The 19,570-nt window shown below is 39.4% G+C and overlaps 2 protein-coding genes across 3 annotated transcripts; one reads left to right on the top strand and one right to left on the bottom strand.

The window, feature by feature from the left end:
- The first annotated feature begins 11,413 nt into the window (after positions 1–11,413).
- LOC146562121 (uncharacterized) lies at positions 11,414–14,256 on the top strand. Its single transcript, XM_085293599.1, has 6 exons — positions 11,414–12,072; positions 12,563–12,608; positions 12,966–13,057; positions 13,147–13,257; positions 13,375–13,648; positions 13,974–14,256. Exons 1-6 carry the CDS (start codon positions 11,414–11,416, stop codon positions 14,178–14,180), a joined length of 1,389 nt encoding a protein of 462 aa, XP_085149725.1. The 3' UTR covers positions 14,181–14,256.
- A 167-nt stretch (positions 14,257–14,423) lies between these two features.
- On the bottom strand, positions 14,424–18,409 carry LOC146562120 (uncharacterized). 2 transcript variants are annotated; one of them, XM_085293597.1, is made up of 15 exons: positions 18,333–18,409; positions 18,027–18,166; positions 17,593–17,818; positions 17,405–17,480; positions 17,002–17,282; positions 16,884–16,922; positions 16,704–16,777; positions 16,523–16,600; positions 16,049–16,254; positions 15,868–15,967; positions 15,608–15,770; positions 15,399–15,505; positions 15,175–15,319; positions 14,911–15,037; positions 14,424–14,761 (listed from the first exon to the last, which is right to left on the bottom strand). In XM_085293597.1, the coding sequence occupies exons 1-15, from the start codon at positions 18,378–18,380 to the stop codon at positions 14,424–14,426; spliced, it is 2,148 nt and encodes a 715-aa protein (XP_085149723.1). In that variant the 5' UTR covers positions 18,381–18,409. The 2 variants fall into 2 exon arrangements, with proteins under 2 accessions (XP_085149723.1, XP_085149724.1); XM_085293598.1 differs by lacking the exon at positions 18,333–18,409 and having other exon boundaries at positions 16,884–16,919; positions 17,405–18,315.
- Positions 18,410–19,570: the final 1,161 nt, after the last annotated feature.

Genomic DNA, 19,570 nt, shown 5'->3' with positions numbered 1-19,570 from the left:
GATGAGCTGTCGAATTTGCGCTGATAGGGCGAGTCTGGGCAGGTCCGAGTTTGACTATCACTCCCTCCAGTTAATACACGACACCACGGTTCTTCAGTCACAGATGGATTTATTCTTCTGTCACACTTCTCCTCAGAAACACCATAAAATCCACCGTCAAACTGTTATTACATAAAAGTACAGAATGACCAACATAAATATTACAAATAAACATTTAAACCCAAGTTAACAAATACGCGATAAACAAACACAGTTAACGTACCTCGCTGGCTGCACGTAACCGTGAGGGAATGAGTCCGCTTCAGGAACAAAACTTAACAAAAATAATTCCCAATTTCTTCTTCTTTGCAGCTTTCTTTTACTTTAAACTGCTTATTTATTCCTTCTTCTGCCTTAGTTAACTTATTAACTTAGCTTCTTGCACATGCTTTTTACTTCCCTTTACGTCACTTAAAAAGGCCTGTGTGCAACACAGAATGAACCTTAGTTCCTACCCCAAAAGGAACAATAAATAAAGAAAATAAATAACATAAATGAACACAATAAATTAAACAAACTGACATAATTTACATTTATGGCAGTTAAAGTGGCCTATAACCGTATAATGATTCAACAATTCTTTGATTGGAAGTATAAGGTGGCATAAGATAGTATAATAATCTCACAGGTCCCAGAAGCTGAACTGTGCAATGAAGTAAGTCGGACTACATCTAATCAATATCTTTCAACCTCATGCACTAGCTGAAGCTCCTTCCCCAGCACAGAGCTGACATTCCATGTCCCACAAGACAGTTTTAAAGGCTTGGTATCCAACTGCCAAGGCCTCTACCTCTCACCACCACACAATCCATTGAACCCCTATGACACAGAGGCCTGTACTGAAACTGGACCTAAGTGCAGAACCAGGTGCGGAGTTGGCTGAATTCATTTAAACAGACTTTCTTTTCTTTGCACCAAACACAGAGTAATAACTTGGTAAAGAAACATGGCGAACTTTGCTGGATGAGGGCTTTGGGCCTGGGAGCACTAGCGAGAAGGACTGAGTGGTTGCAGGTAAGGAGTGTTCTTAAAACTCCTCCAGGTGAATGTGGATCTTAACAGAGGGAGTAGCTTATGTTGCAGGTGGAGGTACTTTGAGAAAGGAGGTGAGATTCCAGGTGGGCTGAGCAGAGAGAGATGGCTGACCTGCGTTCCAAGAGATCCTGTGATCAATGGTGGCAGGAGGGCAGGCAGGTGTGGAGCAGGAAGCTTTCCAACAGGTGGAGCGTGAACAATAGTGTCTATGACCAGGAATCTGAGGAATGAGCAAAACTGAAGATTGGAAGCGATACATGAGAATAAAGTAAGTACAAGGACTAGAGACAATAGTTTGGAGCATGAGAGCCTGTTACCAATATGGGTTAGTTGACGAACTGGTGATGAAGAGACAGCAACACAGGTCTTATGTATCAAAGGTTGATACTTAAGGCAGTTCCTTCATCATGTTTATGCAAATTCTCATGACCACTGATCAATGGCCATGTTCCTTCAGTGCGCTGGTTTCAGTCATTATGCAAAAGTACTGTTTATAAGATTGGGGAAACCTGCAGTCAGCTGAGACTGAAGAAGTCACCTGGATGAGTGACGAAACGTTTCTCCCACTGAATATGCTTCGTCCAGATGAACAGAATCAACCTTTGGAGACTCCTTAGATAACCTTACTTTCTGGTGCTTAGAAATAACCTTAAGGTTCTTTACCATACAATATAAAGGACCCTGAGGCAACTGTTGTTGTGATTTGGCACTATATAAATGAAACTGAATTGAACTCAACCTTTGCAAAATGGATGAGTTTTATTTAGTTAAGATCAGTTATTGTCTCCCACTTTCTCTCTGTGGCTGAGTTTCCTGCCCAGGCACACTGAATATGGCACTCTAAAAACAAACACAAAAATCTCTCTCTCTCTCACACACACACACACACACACACACACACACACACACACACACACACACACACACACACACACACACACACACACACATGAAACTGACAATGAAAACAGGCAATTTAACAGTGAGAGCACTGAGAAGTATGTGTTTGGCCTTGTGTTTTTTATTCAGTAGTGAGAGCAACTCTATGAAAAGGGAATATAATGAAACATATAAAGAGAGCACACTCCAACTTTGACATTTCCAGTGGGTGATGTGTGAAGCCTGTCAGGTTTAGCTTTAGCAAATTGTCTTTATTTACATTAGTACTGCTAAACAATCCATTGTAAACCAATTTTGTGAGGCTACTGGATATATACTGCAAAGGCCTCTGCAGTATATACATCCAATTATATATCCAGCAAGGCATTTTAATTGGTTTAGACAAAGTAAAGTCTTCACAGGTGATTGAAATATAGTATTCCCTGGAGGGAAAATTGAGTTTTCTCACCTAAAGCATATAACATTTTACGATGTCCTATCTTAGCAATATTTACCTTGATCAGACACATTTGGCTTCAATTGAAACATCCACTAGTCGTGCACATCATATATGCAACAAGACACAAAATGGCTTTGAGATAAAAACCCTCTCGAAATCTATATCCATCACTGTCTGTTCTGCCGTCTTTTATCACAGAATGCTCAGGGCAATGGTAACACTGTTCTTGAATTTCACAGACTCAGATTCCTATTGATCTGTTAGAGCCCATGAGCTGATACTGCAGAGATTTTGATGTTGTGGACACTGCAACATCTTACATGATGATAAGCATTGCTCTTATTGTTATTATAATAGCTGTACTGCAGGGGTAACTCTTCTGACCTGTGGTTGAACCCACTGCAGAGATCAAACTTTATTTCAAGCAGAAATAAAATTTATGAAATAATTATAGAATTTTACAGATGGTAGCACACACAGTTTTTATTTTTAAGCATTTGGGCAATGATACAGTCTTTGTAATTTTGCTTTTGTACACCATCACATATCATTTTAAATCAAACATGCAATTGAAGTGCATGTTTTATTTCAAGAACTTAAAAAAACTATTGCCATGACTATTCTGGAGTCACACACATGTATATACATTGTCCCCCATTTTTAGAGGGTCAGCAGTAATTGGACTCAAAAGCAATTTTGTGGTCAGGTAAAGTTACCTCATTATACCATAAAAAATAAGTAGAAGGAAAATCTGGAATTGATTCCAAGCGTTGAACTAGCATTTGGTAACTGTTCACTAAAGTTGTCAATTTGAGGTTAAAAGAGATGTCATTGGAACTGAGGGAAGCCACCATTAGGCCGAAAATATAGCAAGAAAATTAGGACTGAAGAAATCTATGATCTGGTGCAATCTTTGTCCTTTTCTTGGTTAGGAAAAATTCCTAACCACAACATCTAACTAGGTCAAGAACACTGTTGAGGAGGTAGGCATATCATTTGTCCACAATAAAACAACAACTTCATACCTATAAATGCACAGAGGGTTAACAACACTCAATTCAATTCAATTTTATTTATATAGCGCCAAATCACAACAAACACTCTAACATTAAAGAGCAGGGAGGCCAGATTAGATGTAAAAAATATCTAAAACAATGTCCCTAGCTCTAACAAAAAAATCTTTGGACTAATAAAACCAAGATTGACTTGTACTGGAATGATGGGAAGAAAAAAGATTGGACAAGGAAAGGAACATATGGCACAAGAATATCACATCATCTGTTAAACATGGTAGAGGCATGTTATGGGATGGACATCTATGACTGCAGATGGAACTGGGTTGTTAGTGTTTATTGATGGTGTGACTGCTAGTAGAAGTGTACAAGGCTTCACTGCCAGAGGATAAACTGACCAAAGATGCTTCATAATACAAAAGTTTTTCTCAAAGAAAAGAAATTGGATATTCTTTAATAGCCAACTCAGTCAGCTAATTTCAACTCAATAAATCATGCTGTGTAGGCAGACAGACCCACAAACAGTAAGCAGCAATGGTTACAGTAAAGACTTTGAGGAGCATCTCAAGGAAGGATGTGCTTGAGTTTTAGATTTCAAGCAGTCACCGTATAGAGTCAGTTGAATTATGATCGTAGTCACACCATGGACAGGGACAAAGTTTAACACGACCAGGCTTTCTTTGCTTTAGCTGGCTTGACAAAACCTGAAACCCAAGCAGGAGATTACAGATATCACAGCAGTGGTTATCAACTTTCTCTGTTAAGCTGTACTTTCTGGCTTCAGAAGTTCAACACGTGAATGTACGTACACAATTACCCCAATTAATGCCACCTCTTCCAATCAGAGATGTTATCAGATGATGATGATGACAAAATGCTTGTTAAAAATCTATAAAGAACATAGAAAATGTTTACAAGTAACATCACAGATTAATGCTCCAGAAAATCATTAATCTTGGGATTTAGTGCATAGAGCGGCAAAGTAAACATTTTAAGTCGAGTTAATTGTTTTAATGCTGAGTGCATTCTCAGTGCTCCTCTTTATATCTAGGATGAGGTCTACACATTAGAGCTCTGAAACTTTGAAATGGATACATTTAAACATTAAAACTTACTGTCCAATAGCCTGTTAAAGAAAATGTAGAAATTACTTTGTCAGCTGATTAAAAGTGACACTAATTTTGATTGACTAGGCATAAAGTGTGTCTTCTGTGTTTTAGTACTGGCAATTCCAGCAGTTTACAAGAGGCTTAAGAGGAGATTTGAATCAAGTATTAATATTTATACATTTTCTGCATCACTGAAATGGATACACTCACATTCTAGTAACAATGCAACACACATTTTGCACATCATTCAGTGGTTGTAGTAAGGTACAGCTTAATAACTTGCACATATAAAATGTATCCACACAGCAAAAAAAAATCTATATTGCATTTAAAACATGCTGTAAACAGACAAATCAGTGAAAACGTGCCACTTCCTTTTGCAACAGTTAAGTTCGACACAGCCCACTAAGCCATTAATATTGCTTTGTAGTACACCGTCAGAGCCAGAGGTGGTTCTGTCTAAGAAAACAAAGGACAATGTGAGCTCACAATTACAAAGTTAGCCTGACCTGGGTTTTTTGGCCATCAACATGCATTTAGTTACATCATGAAAATATTTATTAGCATCATAGATCAAAGGACTCAAGGGCAACCCAAAATGTTAATGCAGACTTTAAAACCAGTGGATGATGACACTGTGCCTACCTCCATCTTCACCTCAGCATTGAAGAACAAACTCCTACACGGGGAGAAATCTTTAAGAAAAAAGGTTTGATGTTCACTTTGTGTATACATGTTGGCTAAAAACACTGCAGGCACTTGATGACACGCCCCATTATTCACCAAGAGATGATGAAAAAGAACAACTTAGTGTTGCCATTTTTCTCTTGCAACATTTGTATGAATCAAGTAAACATGATATTGTGTAAGATTAGAATGAGAAAGCAACCACTTTTATGAGTGAATCACAGTAGTATCAGTATGTCTATTCCTATTGGAAGCAAAGGAGAAGGTAATGTTTTAACCTATACAAGTTTACTGCTTTTCTTTTCATCTAGGTAGGTAGTCACATTTGGATGCATAACTGTTTGCTTATATATCATCGTCTGAGCAAAATGGCCTCTCTGGGGTTGGTGGTTTATGTGTAGGAAACATCACAAATCACCAATTAAAGGAGCAAACGTGTCTGCTAGAATTTACATTTTTATCTTGCTAATTTGTCAAACATGTCTGAAAGGACAGCTTAATTTTTTCTTGATTATATATTGTATTAGGCAACATTTTTATGGTCATAAATGATCTATGGGTATGTACTACAAAGAAATCTTTGGGAGTTTTAGAAATGCGGGCATATAAAAGCATTGGGGCTTTGGGTATAAGATGCAGAGGACCTTCAGAAAACAAAGCACACTACTTGGATAATACAAAGCACAGACTTCATTCCTACAATGCACAGAACATAAGTTGTTACAAGGATCAGAGACTATGAAAATGCAAATATTTAATCAGCCAATTACGGCAGTGTACTTTCTGAGATTAACCTTTTAACATTGAGTGTGTCATTGGTAACCTATCTATGGTCAGTAGGGTTTAGCACGAGTTAACATCCTCCCCTATTTTTGCATGTTTGGAACACCAAGATGACAGTACTTATATATAATAATAAAAATTGCTGATCGTCCCTTCTATTCATAAATCTGGTATTTTGCACCTTGTTGTAAAGCCTCCTAAATTTACATTCATGAAGTTGATGAGGGTTAACTGTAAACTTTGGGAGTGATATGCCTACAGTGGCTCTTTCTGTGTGTTCTTTATTGTGAGGGGGCTTACTTTACCAACTGAAAGAATTGGGCCATCATCCACTCCAGTTATCTTACATGTTCTTTCAGGCATTTAAGTGTTGTTGAGCTCATCAGTGCATTCCTTCTATTTAAGAATGTACCAAACTGTTCTCAAAGGTTTGCTGTCTTCAGCCTAATGATTCACTTGCATCAAGACCTTGTTGCACCTTATACTGAGAGCAAACACGAACAGCTGTGAAAATGGAGACAGAATATAAAAGATGCACGTGACTCCTAATGGATAATTCAGGCTTTTTTTTTTTTTTTTTTACATCCCTCGAAAAAACACTTTTTGCTGCATAATCAATTGTGGTAGTATACTGAAGAAAACAAAAATTGGGTCACTGTCCAAATGTCTATGACCTTGGTTGCATCTTCTAACCAGTGCTCCCTGTTAATTTTAATTTAATTTTTACTTCAGTGTAAATAGGCTGCTGGTACTGAAGGAGTTAGACATGTTAAAGTGGCTGACTAAAGCTGAAATAGCAGATGAGAAAAAAAGAAGCCTGATAGAAGGGGAGAAAACAAAAACTTGATTTTGATTTGCTCCTCAACTGCAGAAAGCAGAACTCCACTTCTGCCTCTTCGCTTGCTCTTCAAAAGTCAAGACACTGTTAAAAATCACCTCGAGGTTTTCGCTCACTGACTTCATACTGGAGTACACACTGCTGCCGAGATGATTTAAAATACAAAATCTGCCATGACAGTGTTATCGCTCCCTCGTTCCTTAGTGAGGAAGCTGCACTAGATCAGACAGAAACTACATTAGCTGACTTGTCTCTTGGCAGCTTCACTGGCCTCTTATGCTACATTTATGTGATGCAGAATTCACACTAAAACACCAACTGGGAGTAAAAAAAGGGAAACCTATACATTGGGACATTTTTTGTAGGTACAGCTGCACCTTTTTACACAACTTGGCGTATAGTAATTAACGTCAGTCAAGGCATTAGCCACACAGTGTTCAGGGGTGTGTGACATCTAAGATTTGTGTGTTTTAAGTCCTGTAACACAAAATCCACCTATTACAAAAACAAATCTGATAAAATCTGTATAACCTAGTCATGCTGTTTTAAAGATTCTTCTCTCTAGCTCATCTTGCCTCAACCTCCATGGGCTTCCGCCCTGTAGAACATGCCCAAAACACCTCAGCTAGAAGGCACTAAGGAGACAGCGATTCTTTGATCTGGATGAATAGCTGCTGTGCTCCAAGCTCTTCCCAAATGATATAGATCACCCCATCTCTAAAGGAGAGCCCAGGTATCCTATGGATGAAGCTTATTTCCACAGTCTCATTCTTTTTTCAGGATCCATAGGTTGGATTCATAGGCCATTGAGCAGGAGTGTAGACTAATGAATAAATTGAAAGCTTTGCTTCAGATATTGCCAGGTTGATTTGAACATCACTTTTCCCTTAAGAAATGAAATAATTTAAATAATTTAAAAACTGCAGTTTTATTACTCAAATTATCATTTTCTAATAATTAAAATTTGTTTGATGAACAAAAACATGTAAGTGTGACAATTACTCAAAAATTAAAGATCAGGAAGTGGAAAAATATTTTTTCATAGCACTATACGTAGTATGGTTAAATGTAAACAAATGATTTTGTCAAAGTTTTGTTCAAAGCTTTGTAAATTAATGGTATTTTAAAGATGTTGCAAACTTTAACTAGTGCTTTAGCTTCCCAGATACATCTACAAGAGGTTGAACAAAGGACAAGAACAGCTTCCATATTCCATAAAAATATGAAATCAATTCTTTCATTATTAAAAAAAAGTCATTACATTGTCAAATACCATAAAATACTGCAAAAATAGTCCAGGTTTGTTTATTTATCTTTTTAAAAAGTGTTTGTGTTAAATACTTTTGAGCTGGTTTAAGTTTTAACAAACCAATAATGCGTAAATAATTCTTGCTTTAATTTTTCCCTTCATCTTTACATAGGGGAGATCTCTAAATAATCCCTTCAGGCTTCTTTCTGCTCCTGCACTGTAATTATTGGCTTTTGTATTGTATGCAATTTGCATAGTTTTTTTTGTGTGTGTGTGTGTGGAAATGAACTAAACTAAACTAAAATTTTTAAGTCACCAACGACAATTATGTCTCATGGGGGTGGTTCAAATGAGAACTTACCCTCAAATTAGCCTCTGCTAGTCAGGCTCAGTAAGTGATTGCATGTATTATAGCCTCGAGAGTGACTCTAATTTTATTGAAGAGTCTGTGCAAACATTTTGTTAAGGGGACTGACAATTTAGACATTAGTTGTGTAGTTATGTATTTTCACACAATTAATTTTTGAAATTATATCATTTGATAGATCCCTCTTTATTTTGACTGGCATACATGGTACACTTTTTAAATACAGATCAGAGACTGGATACACATTACTGCTGGATCCAGCGCACTCAAATGCTGGTTGGCCTTTTAGGGCCAATTGCAAAAGTAGATTTGATACATGCATCACATATTCTCATATTTAAAATTTCCACCTACTTATGTGTTTGCATTTCTGTATTTCTTAAATAAACCAAGATACACCCTTGTGACAAAAAAAGTTTTTAGTTAGAGCGTACTTAGTTTTTTACAGGTCTGCACAAAGTCCTGTGAAAAACAAAGTACACTTGTTTTTTACCTGACTAACACATTCAAAGGCTTCAAAGGCTAATATTGACAATTACATTAAGTTTATGTAGAGTCAAAATTGACAATGTTGGCTGTTGTTTTTCAAGACCTCTTCAGTTCATCCTGTCATGCAGTTAATCAATTTCTAGCCCAAATCCTGACTGATGGCAGTAATGAATGCTTGACTTTGTCAGAATTCGTGGGTTATCGTTGATCCACCAGCCACTTGAGAATTGATCCTCATATTGGCTATTGGCTGCTGAGGATACCATTTTTTATTCCTGGCTGTGTTCTTGGACAAAATTGTACGTGAACCCACTCCATTGGAATGAAAAGCAACCCATCCATCCATCCATCCATCCATCTTCATCCGCTTTATCCGGGGCTGGGTCGCGGGGGCAGCAGCCTAAGCAAAGAGGCCCAGACCTCCCTCTCCCCAGCCACCTCCTCCAGCTTATCCGGGGGAATACCAAGGCGTTCCCAGGCCAGCCGAGAGATATAATCTCTCCAGCGTGTCCTGGGTCTGCCCCGGGGCCTCCTCCCGGTGGGACATGCCTGGAACACCTCACCCAGGAGGCGCCCAGGGTCATCCTTGTCAGATGCCCGAACCACCTCAGCTGGCTCCTTTCGATGTGGAGCAGCAGCTGCTCTACTCTGAGCCCCTCCCGGATGGCCGAACTTCTCACCCTATCTCTAAGGGAGAGGCCAGCCACCCTTCGGAGGAAGCTCATTTCTGCCGCTTGTATCCGCGATCTCGTTCTTTCGGTCACTACCCACAGCTCGTGGCCATAGGTGAGGGTAGGGACGTAGATCGACCGGTAAATTGAGAGCTTCGCTTTTACACTCAGCTCCCTCTTCACCACGATGGACCGGTGCAGCGTCCGCATTACTGCAGCTGCAGCCCCAATCCATCTGTCGATCTCCAGCTCCCTTCTCCCATCACTCGCGAACAAGACCCCGAGATACTTGAACTCCTCCACTTGGGGCAGGAACTCATCCCCGACCCAGAGTGGGCACTCCACTCTTTTCCGGCTGAGAACCATGGCCTCAGATTTGGAGGTGCTGATCCTCATTCCCGCTGCTTCACACTCGGCTGCGAACCGTTCCAGTGCGAGCTGGAGGCCCTCACCCGATCAAGCCAACAGAACCACATCATCTGCAAAAATCAGAGATGAGATTCTGAGGCCACCAAAGCGAAAGCCCTCCGCCACTTGGCTGCGCCTAGAAATTCCGTCCATAAAAATTATGAACAGAACCGGAGACAAAGGGCAGCCCTGGCGGAGCCCATCACCCACCGGGAACGAGTCCGACTTATTGCCGGCAATGCGAACCAAGCTCTTGCAACGGTTGTATAGGGATCGAATGGCCCGTAGCAATGGGCCAGACACCCCATATTCCCGCAACACCTCCCACAGGACACCCCGAGGGACACGGTCGAATGCCTTCTCCAAGTCCACAAAACACATGTAGACTGGTTGGGCAAACTCCCATGCACCCTCAAGTATCCTGGAGAGGATAAAGAGCTGGTCCAGTGTTCCGCGACCAGGACGAAAACCGCATTGTTCCTCCTGTATCCGAGGTTCGACTAACGGACGAACTCTCCTTTCCAGCACCCTGGCATATATGGCGTTATTTTTGTGCCACTATTCTGAGCGGACGTAAAAAAAAAAATTGAGCGCACGTAAAAAAAAATTGCAGGTGCAAGTGTTGCATTTTGAGGAGAAATTTATTTTGAGCTTACAAAAGCTGAATTTGAGTGAACAAAATTCATTGCTGCGTGCAAAAAACGTATTTCAGTGTTTGCGCTTATCCATATACACACACAATAGCACCCCCTCTCGCTCAGTTTTTTCATTTGCGCTTGCTCGCAATGTGTTGCTTGCGCTCACAACATTCTCTGCTTCGTACGCTCAACTCTCTGTACACCGTTATAAGTGTGCCACAAAACCAACCAATCACAGACTTGGTTTCAAAAATTCTGATTGGCTCTTACGGTCTCCAATCAGCTGGCTAGCTACTGCTTTCCGGAAACACTGTCCGAAATGTAGCTAAATCCAGCTAAAATCTCTTAAACCCCAATTTGCGGATAATATCTTTAATCATTTTATTTTAAAATATATTATTTTTTAAGACTATTGTTGGTGTAGTAGAATGTAGTTGCATCATACAACCATGCCAACTGACTAATTTTTCCAAATTATACTTGAGTAGCTCTCTTTTATGTCGTCGAATACTGAATAGCAGCACGAAAAGAGCATGTCCCGGCCACATGTAAGTAATATAAAATCATTTTGTTAATTATTATTCGCTTGATAACTGACGTTAGCTAATTTGCAAACTATGCAAACTTGAAAAATGATGTACCTCATGTAGTTTGTTTTATGGGTTGTTTATTTTTGTCTGAGATACATCATTTCATTGTACTTGTCCATGTTCCTTGCTGCTTTTAACAGGACATACTGAGACAGCAAATGATGCATAGACTCCTCTCTAAACTGAAAGCTGCTTTAAACCAACAACCACTAAATCTGGATTATTTGGAGTTCTTGACTCGTCATGAGCTTGTTCTGTTTGAATCTTTCTCTCAGCAAATAGGCAGTCTGTCAGAGATTACAGAGGCTCTACAAAACGTTCATCATCTGGTTCAGTGTGAAATTAACATCAGCTCTGTGGCCATTATTGAACTGGAAACAGAAGTTGGTCTGGGACCTGGCCACCCCAAAATCGTACTAGAGAGAGAAAGACTCAAGAATTTGTTGGACATTCAGCTGCCAGTCAGCTGCATTGCTAAATGTCTTGGTGTTTCAAGAAGAACAATCTACAGGAGGATGCAAGAATTTGACTTGTCTGTGAGAGGAACATACAGCACAATGAATGACCAAGAGCTGGACAACATCATATCGGCTATCAAAAATCAGATGCCAAATGCTGGCTATCGAATGGTTCAAGGACATTTGGTTTCTATGGGTCTCCGTGTTCAGTGGTGGAGAATGATGGCCTCCATGCATCGAGTTGATGCTGTAGGGATCTTCAAACGGATCACAGAACTAGGCTGTGTTGTGCGAAGAAGCTACTCGGTGCGAGGCCCTCTCTCCCTGGTCCACATAGACACAAATCACAAGCTAATAAGGTAAAATACCCACTTATATAGCTCTAACACAAGTTGGGCAGAAAGATGCACGTTATACTTTAAATCTGCTTTAATCAACCTTATCTGATAGGTCTTTCAGTGTATTTATAATATTTTAAAAAGCACTTGATAGAGTAATATTAAGTAAAAGGAATACAGGATGTGTAACAAAACCAGCAATATTGTTAATTGTAAATTTTCTTGAGCAATTATTTACACTTTGTATATCGATATTTTCCATGATAACAAGCCTATCAACACATAATATGTTAAGTGCTCCAGAAAACTTAAAAAAAATCATGACAAGAGAACTAAAATATTTAGTCTCATTGAACTTATAAACATATAAAAATGTTGATATTATTTTCAGCACACCTGACAAGTGTCCAGTTTAAGTCAGTGGCAAGTGTGCATACTGAAAAATTTATTTTCAATGTCTTACATGTTCTGCAAATCAAGCCTTAGTGAGATTGTTTTCCCTCTGAAACAGGTACAATGTTGTGATCTTTGGTGGAGTGGATGGCTACTCAAGGAAGGTAAAAGTGTAACTGTTATGTAGAATATTTGGTAGTTTTGAAATGAGAGCTTTATTAGGTTGTTTTTTTATGAACATCAATTATTCAGCAAGCCAACATAGTGGACGATTTGCAATTATTATTTTTTTAAATTTCTAATCAGTTCTTTACCAAAAAAGGTTAAACTAAAAGGCCATTTTCATTTTTTGATAAGTACTACCAATATTGATGTATAGACTACTCAAGCTTTGAATTATGGTTATGAACATAGAACCGTACAATATTCCTTGAACACTTATTATGAAACTGCATTATTAACTGAAAAACTATACATGATCTGAAACCAGATCTTTAATTTTCCATTTGTTTTTACAGCAGGTCCTGTACTTGGATGCAGCAACTAACAACAGGGCAAAAACTGCATTCTCATTTTTCCTGAGATCAGCCCAGCTTCACGGCTTGCCATCAAGGTTTTATGCCCTGATTTAATTTATATGCTAGCAACAAGTATCATTAAAGAAAACTTTAAAAATTCCTTAAAAATGTATTTTTATCATAGGGTTAGGGCAGATCAAGGAGTAGAAAACCTGGACATTGCACATTTCATGTTTGCCACAAGAGGAACAGGGAGAGCGAGTTTCATATCTGGAAAGAGTGTCCACAATCAGAGGTTAGTCTTTTGATGTTTTTTATATTATTATTGACTGCATGGGTAGATTGTTGTAGCAGTTCTGATATTGATTTGAAGCATGAAATACCTGAAATCCAAATTCAAATGTATTTACAGAGTAGAACGACTTTGGCGTGATGTCTGGATTGCAGTCACTAGCAAGTACCATGATATTCTTCACTCACTCGAGGAGGATGGCCTGCTTGACATTTCAGATGTCATTCATCTTTTTGGTGTCCACTACATCTTTGTCCCTCGACTCCGAGCAGATCTTGTCACCTTTGTTGGAGGATGGAATAATCATCCCCTCAGGACAGAAGGTGGTCTCACTCCTGAACAGCTCTGGTGTATGGGACATCTACAAGAGCTGGACGAGGGCGAGAGACTTGAGGTACCAGCTCATAATCTGATTTTTTTTTTTTTTTTTTTTAATTTAAATGTTGAATTTCAAAATTTTAGTTAGCAGTTAACTCTGCTCTTCTGAAATTAACAAATTAAAACACTTGCAGCACATCTGGGAGATGCTTCTGGTGATTTTATACATTCTTGCTTATCAATTACCACTAATCTAAATTACAGTAAGAAGAACATGAAAACAAAGGCATTCTTTTTAAATTGTTGTATTTTAATGGAAAAAACGCTTACACAAAATAACATTCCTCCCAAAAGTACCTATTCTGGAATAATGACCATTATATATGTTTGTGGATTTGAAGGAGCTTCGGGATCCAGGCATTGACTGGGAGAGTGCTGTACTGCAAGAAGAATCTAACAGCACAGTTGTGGTTCCTGAAGTTGAATGCCCACTGGATGAGGAAACCCTGGAGGGGCTTCAGAGAACTATTAATCCCTTGGAACATTCTGAGTCACACGGTCGTGACCTGTACATACAATTCTTGCTACAGGTGTCAAACCAACAGTGACACTTAACATGGACGTGAAAGTCAACGTTCTTTTAAGTTCTCAAATACTGGATTTCTTTGCTAAAACATTCAGATTACAAGTAGACAAGCAAACAAAGCACTTGCTTATTATCTATCAACGTAGGACCCTACACAAAGTTTTGAAGTCTTGTCATTTTCATGAAACGGCTACGAACATCTTAACAGCTAATGTTTACAAACATTTTTACTCATTTAGTTTCCAAATTACAAGACAACAATGTGTTAAACTCTGTGGAATCCACCACCATATTTAACTGCTGCACTCATTATGGTTTTAAACACTGTGTAAGTGTCCAGATGCTGCACTGGAAAAGTCACAGTACAAGTGCATGCACTCACAACTGGGTAACAAATGGAGTGATCTCCCAGCCGCTCCTTACATTCATGGTCAAACTTGCATGTTATTTTGAAATGTCTCTTTTCATCAGGAAGGATGGGAACATGGGACTGGCCGGTCATCCACTGTAGCACATGGTGGACAGCAAGAGACTCTGATTTTTCACCACCTGCACCGCCTGTGTTTCCATCTGTGATGTTTGAAAATGTTTCTGAAGTCTTTTCTAAATAAAAAGCAATCTGGATTACAATGTTTTAAATTAACAACTAAGAATACTTTCTAGTGCCCTGCATGTTAAAGCAAAAATATTTAACAGATGCATACGGTATATATACAATACTATAGGTATATACAGCTAATACTATATAGTACCTGATACTTCAATCTCCTGCAAGAAATCTTGCAAAAAATTTATGATCTTCCTCTCAGTTCTCTCCCTAGATGTCCCTTTTTCACTGAAATGTGGTTGGCAGCTCATCATAATGAAATCAGCGTCTGGCTGTAAATAAGGAAATAAAGTAGATTATATTATAGATATATTGTTCATTCAAAACTAATAAATAAATACAGGATAACTACAGTACAGATAAGTGGACTGTCTTTGGATCAGACTGAAGCTGCTATGTTAATACTTACTTTGAGGATTTTCCCAGGAACAAACAAACTGTGGCAAGCTTCAGGATTTACAGCCATCAGGTTCACAAGACCATACAGTTCCATGCCCTTTCGGAGCTGCTGTAGCATTGGAATCAGTCTTGTTGTAGAGTGTAAGACAATAGCACTTAAAAAAAAAAAAAAAAAAAGAAAAACTAGTTGGGGAGGGGGGGGGTTAATGATCTCTCTGATTTTTTCTCCCTTACCGGATCATGCTTTCCTTACTATCCATCTTTATCTGGTTTGTGTATCCACAGCTGACAATTTCATCAGCCCACATCATCAGAGACTGTATGTCTGCTGCATCTTCAACCTGGAAATGTATAATGTGAAAGAGGAAATACAGAAGGTTAAAAGTGTTTAAAAACACCATACTCATAATATATCATGTGCCAGAGCTAAACCAGGTGCTCACTTTGCGGATGAGCAGGGAAGATTCCACATCTGCAACATCCTCCTTAGACAGACAGCTGAAATCAACCTCTCCTGAGCAGAGGAAATTGTAGCACCATTCTTTGAAAAAGGCAGGAGATGGGCCTCCTTGGGCGAGGCTGACTGCAATTATTTCACCAACAGTTCTGTGTAGACAAATGATTATAATTCATTTTCAGGTAACATTTACAAAAATATCGGATGCGTATTAAATGTAATACACAAAGCTCGTATGTAACCAACCTGAAGTTTTCATTATCAAGATCGGTCAGAGAATACTTGGGGTTTTTGCCCTTGTTCTCAAGTCCTTCAAAGAATCTGCTTTCAATACCTGAAATCATGTCTTTCATACAAAAAATATCCGCATTTTTAAGTTATCCATTATTTATTGACACTAGGACAAAACAGGTAATAGGCAACTCACCACTCAAAAACTCTTTCCTAAGTGCTCCTGTATCCACGCCTGCCTCTCCAATGAAAACCACCCTAAGAACACTGGTGGGAGATGCAGCTTTTTTTCTCTGCCACTGGAGAATGCCTCTGTCTGGAAGGTCTTCTCTGTCCACACACAACTTAAATTCTGTTGTGGTGTCGACTTGTTGTTCAAGGCAACGCAATACATCTTCCACGCTTAACAAAAACAGGGTAGAAAACATCCTAAGCTCTCAAAGAAAAATAATCATCTTTAGATTAAAAGAGGCTACCACATTAAACGTGATTAGAAATTATTGCAGCATGTTCTGTGCAACAACCTTTAACAATAATTTAAAGTAGTGTGATCATAAAATGTTTTATATGAAATTAAACCCCAGGTATTGTGTAAAAGATCTTACACATAATTTTAACAAATGGTTCTGCATAATAGTGTGTATATGAATTATAATAGAGCAAAAAGTACCTGTCTGTTGTGCATACTGAAGTTTGAGCTGGTGTCCCTGTAGTTTGGTCATTTTCTTCAGGCACCATGCATTGAAAGCTGATGACAAAACAAAGTTTAAAAAAAATAAAATAAAAATACATATGTTTGCGTGGACTGTTACTGATTAACATTTTTTCATAAACGGCTGAAAAAAGATTACCTATCCCCACACAGACTCGCATGGACTGTGATCTCATCTTCAGGAAAATCCTTAGTGCATATTGGACAAATAACCTACAATTCCAAAAATGGGTACATGTTAGGCATAGTGGGAAAAAGATCATTACCGATACAAAATTCATTGTAGTTACTATGGTTTTTAATAATGTGCTAGGTTTACCTTGCATTTGCTTTTCACAATGCATAACTCCGATTCCTGCTGAATCAAAAAACAGTAATTGTGATACTATATTATTTAATCAAAATTGCTCATTTTGATTTCATCAAAATTGTCTCACCTCATCATCAGTCTCATCAGGAGAGAATTTTCCTTTGCACGTATTGATGTGTACTGCAAGCATCTGCAGAGGCATAACTTCATTACACTGGTAACATATCTTCTTTGGCATCTTTGAAAAGTGCTGTGAGTCGGGAGGTAGAGGAGATGTGTCTAATGTTTCCTGAAGAGGTACTATGTAAAAAGTGGATTTGCCACCTCCTGACACAGCTTTCAGTGTTTTGACAGAATATCCTTCTGTTTCAGGTGGAATTACAGTGAGCTTTCGTCGACCACTGCCACCTTTATTGACAGAAAAATAGCATAAACAATCAAGCAGCAAAAGTATCAACTACATAATCATAATGCAGTATGAGCACGCAAGAATGCCAAAAAAATACATAAAAACTGAATTAACAACAAACCTGTTGCCTTATGTAAGAGCCATCCTCCACAAAGATATTCCATTTTTGGAAAGGTTTCTTCCAGAAGTCTAGAAATCTTAGTTAAAAACACCGTTAAGCAGAATGGAACACTAAATGGACTGTGGCATATGATTCAGGCTAAATGCGTCTGCCAATGACTGATTTTAATACTGACTACACAAACTTACCTCTGCATGGTCACCATCTTCTGGAAGAGACACTGTTTGTCTCCCCATGCCAGCTTGTAGGAGTTCAAGCTCCTCAGCTGGCAAAGGTGTGTAGGATGTGTTTTTTGACAGCAAATAAAAACTGAGGCCTGTGGTCTTACTGCCTGCCTTAACAAGCTGCTTAGTAGATGTTAAACATCTCTTTTTACCACGGCTCAAGTGTGATTTGAAATATCCTGGAAATGATCTGTGGGATGAAAATGCATGAGTTTAAAAAATGCAGTGTTGCATAACATAAGGGTTATTGTTTAATAAAGTTATTAAATATGACATCAGTCCTTAATAGCACATTTTAATTTAAAAATCAATGTTGATAAATCCACAAACCAAATAACTTTAACAGAAAAGATTGCAAAAAGTTAAAATAAAAAAAACACACAAAAAAAAGCAAAAACCTTGTCATCTCTTGCTGGATAGTCAGATTTCTAGGCTCCGGCTGCCCACTCTCTGTTGGCCTCCCTGAAGGATTTGTGGATATGTTGTTAAGCAGCAAAGACACCAGATTTCTTACTGCTGACTCAACTGCACCATTACCCTAAAAAACATGATTAGGATACACTGCCTCAGTAAGACAACTACGCTGGTAATTACCCATAAGGCTAGCTTAAACTCTACAGCTGCATCTGTAACTACAATTTCACAGCATATTAAACAGAAAGGACAGCAAATTATTAAATTCACACAAAAAAAATTAAACTCACCTGATACTGTGGTGTAGTATTATTGGAGCCATTGTTTGATTCTGCCATCTCTTCTTTAGCTGCAGAGTAAATCAAAAATCCCTCTATCTGCAAGAAGCGAGGCTGAGTGGACAGTGTTTCCGGTGTCCAGAAAGCAGTAGCTAGCGAGCTGATTGGAGACTGTAAGAGCCAATCAGAATTTTTGAAACCAAGTCTGTGATTGGTTGGTTTTGTGGCACACTTATAACGGTGTACAGAGAGTTGAGCGTACGAAGCAGAGAATGTTGTGAGCGCAAGCAACACATTGCGAGCAAGCGCAAATGAAAAAACTGAGCGAGAGGGGGTGCTATTGTGTGTGTATATGGATAAGCGCAAACACTGAAATACGTTTTTTGCACGCAGCAATGAATTTTGTTCACTCAAATTCAGCTTTTGTAAGCTCAAAATAAATTTCTCCTCAAAATGCAACACTTGCACCTGCAATTTTTTTTTACGTGCGCTCAATTTTTTTTTACGTGCGCTCAGAATAGTGGCACAAAAATAACGCCATAGGCATAGACTTTCCCAGGGAGGCTGAGGAGTGTGATCCCCCTGTAGTTGGAACACACCCTCCGGTCCCCCTTCTTAAAGATGGGGACCACCACCCCGGTCTGCCAGTCCACAGGTACTGCCCCTGATCTCCACGCAACATTGCAGAGGCGTGTCAACCAGGACAGCCCTACAACGTCCAGAGCCTTCAGGAACTCGGGGCGGACCTCATCAACACCAGGGGCTCTGCCACCAAGGAGTTGTTTAACTGCCTCAGTGACCTCGCCCCCGGAAATTGGCAGGTCATTCCCCTCATCCCCAGACTCTGCTTCCTCCTCGGAAGACGTGTCAGTGGGATTAAGGAGGTCCTCGAAGTATTCCTTCCACCGCCTGACAATTTTCTCAGTCGACGTCAGCAGCGCTCCGCCAGCACTATACACAGTGCAGGTAGAGCATCGCTTTCCCCTCCTGAGACGTCTGACGGTTTGCCAGAATCTCTTCGAGGCAGTCCGAAAGTCTTTTTCCATGGTCTCTCCGAACTCCTCCCACACCCGAGTTTTTGTTTCAGCCACTGCCCGAGCCGCATTCCGCTTGGCCTGTCGATACCTGTCGGCTGCCTCCGGAGTCCCACAGGCTAACCAAGCCCGATAGGACTCCTTCTTCAGCCTGGTGGCTCCCTTCACCTCTGGTGTCCACCATTTGCTTCGGGGATTACCACCACGGCAGGCACC

The sequence above is a fragment of the Mchenga conophoros genome, linkage group LG12 (assembly GCF_057382185.1).
Source record: "Mchenga conophoros isolate Kocher_MC1m ecotype Shallow Benthic linkage group LG12, M_conophoros_male_GT1.1, whole genome shotgun sequence".
In the NCBI taxonomy this organism is placed as follows: Eukaryota; Metazoa; Chordata; class Actinopteri; order Cichliformes; family Cichlidae; genus Mchenga; species Mchenga conophoros.
The sequence above is the reverse complement of the archived record's forward strand: the minus strand, read 5'-3'. Positions and strand labels throughout refer to the sequence as shown.